Here is a 14517-nt window from a genome sequence, read left to right on the forward strand (position 1 = left end):
AACACATCATCACAGCTCTCATTTACACGGAACCCATCGTGCTCCAGGCTCAAGCCCTTGTGCTCTACCTTAATACCCTGGGCAACAGCAGCTGCATCATTGGCCTCTTTTTCATCTGCTGACACTATTGCCTTTTTTGCATCTACTTCAACGGTTTCCTTTTCAATCTTGACCATCATTTTATCTGTTTCTGCAGATGTTTTAATCAGTTCAGGCTGAAGGTCAGTCAGTTCTTTCTGCATGTCTGCAACCTGATGAATACAACAGGAAATCAAGAAGAAATCTGTGCAAACATTGGTTGCATTTCATATCTTGATATCTTAGGAATAAAGATTGGAAGACCCTATAGTAATACAATCTAAAAAAGGACATTTGATCTAAATAATTGGTTCTTTAGTTTATTTTTGCTAAGAGCTGTTTCATTTAGATTAGATTTTAAAAGGTATATTTATCATGATCTATGCAATACACTTGCTTTTTTAAGATTCATTAATGTAAATAACAAGAAATATATTGATTTTTCCCTCACAGTCACTTTCAGATAATGAAAGTCGAAATAATGCTCTAGTGCACAGGTGGAAAACAAAATCCAAAAGAAACCTGGAATGAAACACACAATTTGTGACAGCAACAGCTGCAAACTGGATCTTCTTCATCCAGCAAGTATCTAGAAGCCCCTTTAGTTTGTATCTTGGAAAGATCAATCCCTGGATCATATGGGTTGAAAAAGGAATTATTTATCTGAACCTGATTAATTTCCTACTTGGAATCTACACAGGAATTAATGCTCAATATTGTCTTACAATGTTTTCCAATTTCTCCCCTGTTTTGGAAAGGGTAATAGGTACTAGAATGCTGAGGTGGATTCTCCATATAAGGTTTTGAGAAAATAATGAAATTTATAATATTTATTCCTTCAACATTTAATGAGTACCTTCATTTTAATTTTGTTTTCTATTAAGAGCTAAAATCCAAATGTAGAGATCACAGTTTCTTCAACTTACTAAGCAGAAATCTAACTTTTCCTGTTGGCTTTCTACAGAAAACAATCAATAGTATCATGAATATAGTGAAGAACAAATTACTAAGTTTCATTTTTATAAGTTTCAGCCATACAGACCCCACACTGAAGTATGCATATGGCACATATGCAGCCTTTTCATCCGAAACTTACTTGTGAAGATGCAAATTCAAGTTTTTCGAGTCCCACAAGATAACGAGTCCTCATCATGTCAACTTCCTCCCTTTTTCTATTCAGCAGGGTCTTGAAGGTGAGAATCAGTTCCACGTAGGAAGTTGGTGTCACGTAGTTGTGTCTGCGCAGCGTAGCGTAGTAGCCAACAGAGAGTTCTCTCACACTTTCTTGGAAATATTTGCACACTGACACAACCCTAGGGAAAAATTTTCCACATTACTTTGAAAACACAGTCTGTCTTTATGTCAACTCTCAAAAAATTACTCTAAGCTTATGAAGTTATATTAGTGTTAGGGAAGGCAGAAATATATTTTCCCCATTATTAGAAATATTTTGGACTCTGAGCAAAGAGTGGTGTGATTTTGAGAAACATCAGATAAATTTGTCTCAGTATCTTTGACTTGCACTGAAAACCCAGAGTTGGCTTAGCTTTGTCCATTTATAAGGACAGATCAAATACACTGGGAACACAAGGGGCAGAGGAACAAACTTTTGCTTCACATGTTTCTTGACAAATAGACTCATACTCTTTTCTAATGTCATCTTTGAGCTCAATATCCTCTAAAAACTTGTTAGCAACCATTTCCAAAGCATCTGTAGGCCAGGTTTGGAACCAATCAATGGTGCAGCAGTTTATCAGTGAAGGGAACATCCGTAATCGATTCCGAAATGCATCTCCAATAGGACTCATGGCTACAAAAATAAAAATATGATCGTTACCTAAGTTTCTTTGCAGTTAGGAAGCAGAAAAACAAATAAAGCTGAATAAAAGCATTCTAAGAAACACTGCATTGTATACAGACCTAAGACAATATGCAAATTTTTCTTCACCCTTTCAATAAAGAAACTGTACATAGCAAGGGGCGTGGCTTCAATTTTCCTGTTCTCCATCCTTGCTGCACTTTGCATTTTCTCAACAATTTCAGCTTTCTCATCCGCTGCAAAGATATTAGGCACATCCCCAGTATTTAAAAGCATGTTGATATCTTCTACAAATGATTCATCCTTTATTTGATTATCACAGAACAAAAAGGACACATTGTTGTTACCAACACCTGCTTTCAGCATGACTTGTTTAATATCATCTTTCCATTCACTGATGCCATAGGACTTGGTAATTTCAATCTGGAAGAGCTCAAAGGAATTCATGAAGGTGGCGAGCTTGGTCGCGCTTTGCCGGCCGCTCCCGCCAACGCCCACCAACAACAGGTGTCCATTATCCTGTTTCAGTACCCTGCATATCCTGGAGATGTGCTCAATAGCAAACTGGAACATGACCAGGGACATCGGGGCCTTGCTGATATTGTTGTATTCCTCAAGGTAGAATTCCATCACGCTTGTCAGCTGCTTTAGGTCTGTGATTTCATCATAAATTTTGACAGAACTGCTCGGCTTTAAATAGTCTCCAAAGAACAGGGCGCGAATATTATCATCAGTGACTTTTCCAGTAGGTGAGAGATGACTCAATACCTAAGAAGAAGACAAGAATCAACAGATAATTCTAGCTATTAGAGAATTATTTTCCTTAAAGTCGTGATAATCCTTATCTACATCGCATCAATACTGCTGGCAGAAAGAAAGCACTTAATACAGAATACTTAATACATTAATACATTAACAATAACAATACATTAATACTTAATACAGAGAGCACTGTTTTTCACTGTTCTAGTTACAACCTTGGTCTGGAAAATTACACTGTAGGTTGACATGCAGGTTTCCACATCTGCATACCTCACAGAGAGATACTGCTGTCAAATATAGGATAGTTCTAAAAAGGCTTCTCAGAAAGGTACTCACTACACCCATTGGATCATCCAAATCATTATCTTGGGTAAAAGCACAGATAAATGCTGTGCAAGACATTTATTCCATTCCAGCTGGTCCTCTCTACTAACTCAGAATCCCTCAGAAGTTATGAATCATTCTGATATGAATATTTGATGCTGAATAGAAGATTGTCCATACTTTTTAAATTCACTGATCAAAATATTGCAAAATGCCTCCAATACTGATTTAATCTCAATGTTTAAGTATTTCTAAAAATGCATCAGTATCATCTTGGTCCCAGCACATTACCCAAAAATACCTTATTAAAGTTCTGCTTGAAGCTATTTAATGTTGTCTCTTGTACCATCTGAAAGAAAACATTCTTGTCATCGTCATCAACCAAGCGATCATAGAAAACTCTGTAAACCTCATGAACCCAAAGTCTGATCAGTTTATCTCCATCCTGAAAACAGAAATACAAAAGAATGGGTAAATATAGCTCAGGCAGGATTTGTTCAAAAAGAAAAGGTTAGAAATGTCCATCTGGACCCTGCTACACCTTGTACTAAACTCAGTGGGAATCTTTCAATCCCAAGCCATTCAGCACATGGCCCAGCATCTGCTAACTTAACTGGATTCCTCACCTAGTTACCATCTTGTCCTTCCTGCCAACACAAACTGGGACTCTCATGTCAAAGCATTTTTTCTCTACTATATCAAATCAAATTGTATTAACAGAATGACAGCTCTCTCCCTCAGAGACAGACAGAAAATACATAACAAGAAATTCAGGGACTATTCTGATCTTAAACCCTGTAAATCTATTGAAATCATAGTTCATGTATTGTAAAAATAATTAACATTTTTCACTGCTCTCTCCTACATCAACATAATTAAACTACAACTTACTTGCAAATGAGTGTGTGGACAGAGCAGAACTCCTTTAATAACCCTGGAAAAATCCCGTAGATTAAAGACATAGTGGGATTTTGAAGGAGTTGGGAGAAAATTATCAACTGCCAATTTATAAAGCACCGACGTCGCTTGGACCATCATCTTACCCAGCCTTAAGAAGGAAAAGAAACACAATTTTAACTCCTGCAGATAAATCATAGGGAAAAGACAACAAAGGTGCTGCAGCAAACAGATCCCATTACCTCAGAAATGAAGAATCAAAGCCTTTGCTGAAGTGCCAGTCAGTAACTGCAGTAAAAATCTTGGTTAAAATGTCATCAGTGAAAGCACAGATAGAGACAATATTCAAGTGCCGTGTGAAGCGTCCTGTAACACACACAGAAGGATGCAGAGAGATTTAAATGGTCAAATATTTTTCCACTTTTCAACTATCTTCTTCTAGGTTTGCCTGTCATTAAAAAATATTTGAATCTGCACCAGCTTCATGATTTTGTTTCTGGCAAAGTTTTGCCCTAGCAGTGAAGCAAAAGAAATAGTAACTGGATTACATTTTCTATAAGTATTTAACTTAAAACAACTGTTTTGAATATGTAAAACATGAATCTACATTACAAAGCTATTACCCAATTTAAAATTTCAGCTCACATCAGTCTTTTGATTATGATATGACACAGTAAAACCTTTACAAAGTCAAGCATCTTGTTATTGGTTTTCACCTAAAAAGAATCAGTCTATACATAAGTAAATTTTAGAAATTTAGCTATATCAGAAGAGTTACTTTCATAAAGCCTCCTCAGAACACACACAGTTATATCTCTATCACAGTGTTTATAAGAAGCAATGCAGCATGAAGTGCCTTATAACAATGCAGTTGTATATAGCCTATAATAATGTAGCTGCAGCTACATTAGGGCTTTTATTTATGTAATTTTTTCATTAGAAAATATAATCTCCCTTATGGTGCTGTGACAGGAATCATGGACTTGCAGGTAACATTCTTGTAAATAAATGCAGGCAGCCTACCTTAGCAGCAGGAGATACAACTTCAGAAGTGACTTGCCAGAGACATGGCAAGCAGATGTATTCCCTCTCTTTTCCAAAGAACAGAAAATAATCTCCATCACTAATTTTAGAATAACTTCTGTCATTCACAGTTTAATCAACTCTAAAAATTGTTTCTAATGGTGATTAATCTCCCTCTGGTAAAGGTACAGATTTGTACTTGAACATAACAGATCTGTACTTGGAATGACGCACTCAGTGAATGCACCTGTGGATCCACCAGTCGTAGATAAATGTCCAGTTTGCCATCAGCAAACCTGAACCCACCCTTTAACTTCATTCTGCTAGATAACCACTTGCCATAGTAATGTATTTCCTACCTGTAATGTCATTCCTGCCTCCCCCAGGGGGACCCATAGCTGTGACAAGCAGGACATCTATGATACTGATGTGGGATGCATCTTTCCTGTCGTACCAGTGCCCATGATCAATCCATTGCCTGAGAAGCTCAATAGCTGGCTGGGCTCCATACACTTCCTTTTCAGGCATGTTTAGGTCATCTATGGAGAACACAGACATTGAATAAAAAAACTTCAGTGTTTGGGAATTGAGTTTTCTTCTAAGAAGGAAAAATAACTGTACTAGAGGTAGAAAAAGGCTGTGTGTTGTTATTCCTGCTTCCCATTGAACTAACCAAAATCAAATACCATTACACCTCACAGGCATAATTAGGAGTGATGGCTTAACTTAGTATGGCTGGTTATTTTGTTTTATTTCATTCCATGTCCCACTGCAACTCTAAGAACTATTCTGAAGACAACCACCACTTAAACCTCTCAACAAGGGCAGTGCTAATCCTTTGGTGACCCCTGTGGGTCCCTTCCAACTCAGGAGATTCTAGGATTCTCTGGATGCCTGAAAAAAGCACTGAGGCAATCCAAATTTACTAGTCTTGGTGAACCACTTCCTTTGCCTAAAGCTAGAACAAAAAATATTTTTAAAAAATGAAAAATATGTCTTACCCACAAAAATTATAGCTTCTTTCCCTGCTGGAGGTCCAAATAATCCTTTTCTTCTTCTGTCCAGCTTGGACATAATAATATCCTGGGTCTGGTTAGCAGAGGTTCTTGCAGAGAAGTTGATGAAACTTGGCATGTATTTTTCCTTTGGAAGTTTCAGTAGAAAGTTGTTTGTTATAGCTGTTTTTCCAGTGCCAGTGGGACCCACAAAAAGCAAAGGGACACTATGGTCGACATAGGTTTTAAGAAAAAACATTTGTCTGGCAGTTTCCATTGTTGGAATGATCAGCTCAGATACCTGTTATGCAGGAAAGTAAAATAAAAGATGAAAATCAAACATCTAATACCTTAATCAACTTGACTATTTGCAAGCAACTACAGGAACCCTGTAGCACATATGCATTTTAAAAAGTCCTATTGTCTGAAAACCTAAGCTATAACAAGGTTCTAGTAAATACTATGGCCCCACTTCTTGTTCAAGGGCTTATACAGTCAATAGCACAACCAGTATTACTATATTATGGTTCACAGACATTATATAAAGCCTGGAGAACTACTGAATTAAGTATGGCCTAGTTCTGTTTCCCTACTATGCAAAGGGAAAGGAACATTGGTATGGAATTTTTTTCTCTTCCTCAATTTTTACTTATAATTAGCAGCTATGGATTTGATATTGAGAAAACATTTTTGGCAGCAGAATGAAATGTCATCTTACATCTCTCATATACTTAATAGACAGTTGCAACTACAGTGGCATGAAAAGTTGAACAAGCTCAAGTTATCTTGAAATTTCATCTGCAGATCTCTGCTGTGCTTCCCTTGCATTCAGTTCACAGCTGCCATCAAAATCTGAGTGTCCCTATTTGGAAATGGAGGGGATCCAGGACTCTCAGTGCTGTTCCCCACATCCCAGAGTCTCTTTGCTTGCTTTCTCTAAGTAACTCATACTACAATATCGTGAGATCAACCACTGAAAAGAGAAATGCAGGAATGGAAATTCAGGCTTTGTCTTTTTCACACCATGGTTTCCCCAATATCAAATGCTGTTAGAGAACAAAGCAGAACCCAAATTTTAACCACCAGGCAACCTCAGGGCTCCATGTGCATCTGCAGTGCTGAACTTCCAGAATTGAAACAAAAGCATGAAAGAGAGCTCACAGAGACTAATGAAATGTTGCAAAGCAATCTTCAAACAGCCTAATATAGTTATTTATACCTCTAAATTATTTAGTCAAATAATTCTTTTCCATAATAAAGATACCAATGTGCACCTTAGCCCCTGGGGCGATAACTTGCTCTTCCTTTGTGATGTAGTCTGTCCACATAGTCCACTGCCCATGGCCACGCTTGTTAAAATAGAAGTCATAAACACTCCCTGTTAATTGAAAAATACAATATAGGAAAATCATAAAAAAAAGTCATTAATTTTAGCATGAGATTTCCAAACTGTGAGGTGATGGAAGTTTTCTAGTACACAAGATACGCCCCCAACCCCCAGCCCCACCCCCCCAGTGCCATTATCATCACCAAATGATTTTAGGTCAGACTCAGCCACAGTGTTTGAGTATAACTGGAGGCATATGCTACTCCAGGTTAAAAGAGCCAGGAAAGGGCACCCAACTGTGCAGCCCAAGGCTTGGCAGATGGTGGCTCTGCTGCAAACTGAACATCTGCCAGGCACACCAAGTGCCAAGCTTTCTTACTGCTTTATAAAAGGCCAAGCAAGCACATGTATGAAGAAGCACCTTTTTCTGGGAAGATATTGTTTTTGTTAAGCTTCACATTTTTAGGGCGTGGGTTTTGCTCATTCATTCCATTGAGCAAGTTGCGGTAAAACGAATCAAATTTTCTTCTGCTGTTTGCATCAATGACCCCTCCAATTGTCCACACCAAAGCAAAAAGGAAAAGGGCCTGCAGCCACGAGGTGATCTGCTGAGCAGACATGGTTTCGCTGTCCTCTTCATCAGATTCCTTTATTTCATCTAAAACACATATTTTGAATTTTAGTTAAAAGCCAGTAATAACCATAAATCCCAATTCAAAATGCATTTTTACAAAAGTATCCTGAGACAAAAGTAGAGCACTGTCTTCAGTGGAATGAAGCCAATCTACAAATGGAGAATCTTGTCTGTGTAAAATACTGTTTACAAATAAAAACAAAATTAGAAGAAAAATAGTCCTAACTCTTTTCTTAAGATGGTAGCAAACAGCAAGCAAAACATAGAACATGTTTCATTTTGTAATGATACCAGTTTCCAAATGTGAAAGCTCTGTGTGCAAAGAACTATTAATAATACTGATCAGTGAGATCAGTGACTGTGTTATATGAACTCAACAGTAAGGAATTCCTTTGGTATTTCCTTGCATCTTATAAGCTGCATTTTGTCCTGGGACATGGCAGGAAAAAAAAGAAAAATTGGAATAAAAACCAGGTGGCTTAGGGTACTTACCAAGGAGAGAAGAATAGAGTTTCATCAAGCTGTAACTCAGGTGAAGAGAGGATGTTTTTACCACGAATTTGCAATGATGGTCAATAAAATCTAAACAAGGCTCAACTAGCCACATAAACAAGTCATTGACCTACCAGGAGAAAAGGAAACAGCTGTGTGACAATGCAGGACTTGCCACATTCCCCACTGTCACTCAATTCATCCTCAATCAAACATTAGGCATCAGAAATTGTCCAGGTTGGCAGAGAGATCAGGAAAGGCCACGTGTGAGGCAGTACTGAAATGTTCACAAAGTCACACCATCACTGTCTGATGGTGAAAACAAGTTGCTTTTACCACAAAGAAGTTTTCAGCAGGAATTCTGTTACCCAGTTACTAATCCAGACAGCAGAGCAGAAGCTCAGCCTAGAGAGACTCCTATCTTGCTTAGGCAACAACAAAATTATTCCAACAGAAATAAAGGCATTATTCATCGTCCCTTAAAAAGAGGCCCCCTACAGAGGGCCCAGCACAGATACTGTGCCACAGCAGAAATTCCAGCATGCTGAAGCTGACTGGTGCCTGCAGGAGTGCCACAACATGTGGGTAAATCCTGACCATGGCTGGTGGTATCTGCTCTGTGAACTCTAATTGGAAAACAGGACAGAAATCAGGACCTACCCTTTTCCCAGGGACTAGTACTCAAGGAAATGCACTAAAGGGTCAGGCTATCTGTTGGTTAAGGAATAATTACTTTACTCTGATGAACTAAGAAAACCATAAATAAAGAGCTCTTCTAGTCTTGGTACTTCTTTGTAATTTGATCCTAATTTCCTGCAAAAACTCAAAGGGAGTCTTCTCAAGTCACATAAATAAGTTTTCTACAGCTCCAATCATAATAGTATTCCAATTATTTTACTAGATTTTTATGCCAAATAATAGGGATTTTAAATTTTCATTAAAAGCTGATTCTCACCAACACCTATTTTTATTTGCATCGACAGAAAACATAGTACAATACATAGCACAAAGAGCTCTCCTTCATACAAGCAAGGAGGTGAAAAAGGCTTTGAAGACTAAGCTGTTAATGGTAATAATAAAAAAGTTTTGATTCTGCATGCCTGCCTTCAAGTGGGCAAACTGTGAATGTCACCTTATAGTTAATCTTCTAATTAGACCTGTGCAAAAATGAAGTCTCGCACCAGTTCTCGGTGTTCTTCCTGCAGGTTTGGAGGCAGAGTTTTCATGTAGGAATCCTTCAGTGGCTTCCAGCCTAACTGTTGTGGGTCCATATAGATCATACCACACCTGGGAAGAACAAACACCTATGGTAGAGGAATACATGTGCAAGGTGGGACAGCTCAAGCTTGAATGCTCTCACTTTACCTGCTGACAGTTGCTGGAGATGCCTGCTCCAAGTCCGCTGGCTCAAAGATTAAACTCATTTTTGGGCTCATCTGAATTATTTCACCACTCATTAAGCATAACTGGAAGAAGAGCATCATATAAACATGGTCTAGTCATGTTAGTGCTGATTGTACAGTCAAAGCAATGTCTGTCTTAAAATCACTGAACATTCCACTTAGTGTTACTCCTCATTCATTCATTTGTATCCTTACAGTACATGATATTTTATGACCTTGTCTCAACTTTTTTATGTCTTAATGTAAGGCTTGCAGAGACACAGAGAACAATGCTCTAACTTTAAATAACTCTGCAAGAAAAAGCAGTTATGACCTGCACCTTTTTTAAAATTCATTTATTCTTGAGGTAATTTAAGCAAGTTCAATTTTCAGTCACAGAACCGAGTACATGTATTTCAGTTTCCTAAAAGGGTCAATTAAAAAGCCTCAATGATCAGCCTTATTTCAATAAAGAAGGAGCAAGACAATGGGTTAATATTATCTAATACCATCTAAACCCACTCATACAACTGGGGAAATAAAGCGGTGTTTTTAGGCACATCAGCCTTTCCTGAATTTCACGCCTCCTTTGGCTAATGTAGTAACAATATTAATTCTACTAAAATGAAGTGTGTTTATTCAAGGACGAGGGCAGGGGCAAAAATTAGGCTACCTTTTTATTATCATCCAGCACAGTGTTCATGTTCTCTATCCAAACTGCATCCACAGGGCCATCAAAAATAATCCACTTGCGATCATCTGTGGTAGAAGATGCTTGTTCCCTGAAGGCCTTTGCAAGAATTCCATCTGACCACTCATGACTTACAGGATCAAAACTGCCATACAACTGCCCCATAGTAATGGCTTTGGGATTGATAACTTTGTATTCAACAGCAAACTCATCCATGGTGTTTGCTGTGTAAAAAGGCAAATACATGAGCTTGAGAATTTGATAGGTTAGTTTTATTCAACAGCTGATGATTTCTGAGGATCCTACTCCAGCTGCTCAAAGCAAAAGCCCAGATATGTGGCATCTAGGTAGCAGTAAATAAGAAATTCCCTTACTTGTACAAAGCAAGCAAGAAGTCTGCTGTAAAAAAACACATGTGAAAAAGAAAAAGCAGAGCAGCATAGATTTCATATATTTATGGGAGCTACTTACAATATCCTATCAGAGCTAATTTTTTCAAGAGTATTATGCACAAATAAAATGCCTAAAAAAATGCAGAAAAACATGAACATGTTAGTATGGCTTACTATTCCAGTAGATGTAGAGAAAAATACTATCAGACAAAAATAGTTAAATTAATAGAAATTCTGCAGTCAAGAAAGGAGAATATAGGACAATTAACAATCTGGGCATACCTCAGCAGAGGAAAAATAAGAGTCATAGAATTGACTTCATTTAATGAGAAGCTTGTGGCTGGACAACGTTACCTGCACACAAATCAGCCAGGGCTCCAGCCAGCACTTTGTATGAACTGGTCTTCCCACTCATAGGATCTCCAACAATCATGAAACCATGGCGCACCAGCATCATTTCGTACACCTGCCAGGAGACAGGACAGGGACAGGAGAGCCACTCCTTAGCATGGCACAAAAGCAAGTGTTACATGTTATATGAATGAAAATAGAAGCCTCCCTCCTGCATTCAGATGTGACACAACCAGGTTTCTGCACTCTGCTGGCTGACCAAAGCCTTAATCCAAATCAGAGGGCAGTCATGCTTTTATGGCAATTCTCACTGAAACAACTCAAGAAGTCACTTTCCCCAGGCATCCTCCCTTTCTCCTTGCTAAATGTCATCCCTCACCTGCAACAGCAGCACTATACAGGGTGTGAGGGCACTAACCAGACACTGCAGATCACAGCCCTGAACTGAAATCAGCGGTTACCAATGAAGCTGACAAAAATGGACTGGAACTACAGCTCGGAGCATGTGGCATATGGTCAGTCCCATAGAGGCTGATTTTGGACTGCAAGAGTGGTAACTTCTTCAGTCACCCCACAGGATCTTGTCAAAGCTCAAGTCAAAGTGAAGCCACCATCAAGCAGACCTCTAATAAACCCTAAGAAGATTTTTTTTAATCATGTTAAGGCTGATATTTCATATTTCAGCTTTCTAACCAGTTAACACTACCCATGTGTAAATGAAAGATACAGTATGGTTTGGAAAGCAGCATAATGCAAGTCTGAACATAAGCCATGAAGTCTGAACTACTGTTGGAGAGGCCACTGATGACCCCTGACCACACACTTTTACCCTTGCCATTACCCTGTCACTAGGCTGCACAAGAAAAAAAGGTTAAGTATTGTTTAAAAGGTCCCCAATACTAGTAATTGGGAGGCAGTGGGAACACAGGGCTGGAAGTGAAGCATAAGCAAGGTCACCTCTTTCGAGACTTCTCAAGGAGACTGTACAGAACTGGGAACAGAGCCTGACTCCCAGTCCAGCATTCTGTTCACTAGACTACACTGCCCCAGCTAGTACCAGATTCAGTTTAATTTTCAATAATGAAGCACAAACCTTACAATGTGGCTGCACACATTGTCTGCTTCACAGACTGTCTGAATTATAAAAATCACTATGACCAAAGCAGGCTTTTATTCCATGATTTGTACTCTGTAAAAATACCCCATTTGTAATATTCCATTAATTGCTGAGGAAAGTATTAGTTATTCATCATGACACAGACAGTGAATGAAGAGTGTTTCTGCTCTCATGCTTTTCTTCCCCAGAAATATGTGAACATAAACCTGAATAATTTTTCCAATGAACCATGGCACTGGTTGAAGATTCAATTTTTCAATGTTTTCAGTTAGTGCCTTGATAAATAGGTCATAGTCTGGTGTAGGAAGAACCACTCCAGGAAACAGGTCAGATATGATACCCTATTAAGGAAAGACAGAATAGAACACTATTTAAACACAGGTTACAAAAAGAGAAAATTCCCAAGTAAAACAATATTCATACAGATAACAAGAGCTTCAAACCAGATGTCCTCAGCTGGACAAAACTAACTTCTAGGCAAACTGTAGCCATGGAAGTATTCTGTATACATGAAACAGAAACCTGTGCTTGCAGTTTTCATGAACACGTTGCTATTGTAAAAAGAAGCTAAACCTTTGCAAATTTGCCCCCATCAGGATTACACAAAATTATGTAGAAGTAGTTGAAAGAATTTCAGAGATTAAATAGAATGGTATGTGTTCCAAAATTTCAGAGCACTGACTCTGGCTGTACTTCTACCCTAGCTTTTAGTCCTCAATATTGAGTGCTTTGTATTTTAATTTATTTGCTATTAAAGCAGCATGCAAACAGAAACATCATAATTTTTATTCTGAATTCAGATTTCTAAATGACCTTAACTTAGTTATCCACATCTCTTCTGGAGTATAAAGCCAGAAAACAAACCTCAAAGAATGATTTCTGTGAATGAAACAGCACAAGATGATTTTTAACACAATATAATCTAAAACATTTTATAGAATAAATTTAAAGGCACCATTGAAAATTTGCTTTTCAAAATAATCCTAACAGAACCAAAGAGTTCCTCCAGATCAGTGGACTGAAATAACTCTACACTAATATGGCATCATCTAGATCAAACTGTTCTAAATTAAGATAATGACCTGTTTCTGTGAGTTCTTATAACAGATCTCATCATCATAAACCCTAAAACACACTGGCCTGATAAAACCTAGAACACACTGGTCTGATACCTTACCTGAAACAATGGCACATCCTGGGACAAGAACTTGGCCAAATTAACATCCATCAAAGCCCGAAGCAACAACACACTTTCATTTTCAGTTGGGTACTTCAGTTTTAGGTTCCCTGCTGCTGTCAGGACAGATTTCACCGCACGCATCCCATAATCGTAGTGGTGCTGAGATGACAACTGCTCCGAGCACAAACGGTAAGTGGCAACAATTTTCTGGGCAAGACTGTGGATAATAAAATATAACATGTAGAGTGAAAATATCTCACCATGCAAGGAAAATAATTCACCTTCCTATATACACAAAGTATCTGCAGTGATTCTAAGACACAGCAGCTGACAAGATGGTTCAAGACACTTGGGAAGCAAGACTGTAGATGATGCCATGCTACAGAATGTGTGCATCATCTAGGAATTCTGTATGGTATTTTGATACATTTTCCAAATGATTCTGTGTAGAAGTGCACATCTGGCAACATGAGGTGGAAAATGAGAATTGACAAGAAAGCAAGAAATTAAAAAGTATTTTCTAAAGAAACAAAACATGGACATCCTTCCATATATGCCTGAAACACACATATATGCCTAACAGAGGAATGAGATATATCAGACTCAACTAAGTAAAGAAAATTCAGCATGTCTTACCTCTTAGAGTCCAGAAATCCCATTGAATAAAGTGAAATTTCCCCAATCAAGGCATAATCTGGGACCATCATGGCAACTGTTCGGAACAATGCCTGTAAGGAAAAAAAGTAAGATACCAACTTTTGACTGTGGAATATTGTAATAAATTGTGCCTGTTTTGTAAGAATAGCATCTCTCCATAAATTCATGAATGCAGAGAATTCATGAATCTTCTGAAATCTATGAGACTGCTTGAGAATACTGTTCAATTCTGATCTTGTCAAGAGATTCAAGAGGTCTGTGCTAAGCACTGCAGTAACAAATGCTTAGAAAGAGTCAATTCTAAAGAACTAAATAGAGGAAAAGGGAGGTGACATTCATCTCACTTTCACAGACAATCCAGCACATGGTGTGGTTAATGCTTTGTACAAGATCATG

General features: G+C 38.1%; 1 protein-coding gene across 1 annotated transcript in view; it reads right to left on the reverse strand.

Annotated features, from left to right (window-relative positions):
• Positions 1-14517, reverse strand: part of DNAH3 (dynein axonemal heavy chain 3) — a 56767-nt gene that overhangs the window by 12904 nt on the left and 29346 nt on the right. Inside the window, exons 33-51 of the mRNA XM_053992299.1 lie at positions 14101-14192; positions 13462-13681; positions 12491-12625; positions 11171-11282; positions 10407-10648; positions 9717-9817; positions 9533-9638; positions 8352-8481; positions 7647-7883; positions 7173-7276; positions 5905-6199; positions 5263-5442; positions 4123-4246; positions 3875-4031; positions 3285-3428; positions 1999-2665; positions 1723-1888; positions 1175-1391; positions 69-251 (exon numbers count right to left, since the gene is read on the reverse strand). Coding sequence (XP_053848274.1) covers positions 69-251; positions 1175-1391; positions 1723-1888; positions 1999-2665; positions 3285-3428; positions 3875-4031; positions 4123-4246; positions 5263-5442; positions 5905-6199; positions 7173-7276; positions 7647-7883; positions 8352-8481; positions 9533-9638; positions 9717-9817; positions 10407-10648; positions 11171-11282; positions 12491-12625; positions 13462-13681; positions 14101-14192 — 3612 coding nt within the window. The remainder of the gene's footprint in view (positions 1-68; positions 252-1174; positions 1392-1722; positions 1889-1998; positions 2666-3284; positions 3429-3874; positions 4032-4122; positions 4247-5262; positions 5443-5904; positions 6200-7172; positions 7277-7646; positions 7884-8351; positions 8482-9532; positions 9639-9716; positions 9818-10406; positions 10649-11170; positions 11283-12490; positions 12626-13461; positions 13682-14100; positions 14193-14517) is intronic.

The sequence above is a fragment of the Vidua macroura genome, chromosome 16, assembly GCF_024509145.1.
Source record: "Vidua macroura isolate BioBank_ID:100142 chromosome 16, ASM2450914v1, whole genome shotgun sequence".
NCBI classification, from domain to species: domain Eukaryota; kingdom Metazoa; phylum Chordata; class Aves; order Passeriformes; family Viduidae; genus Vidua; species Vidua macroura.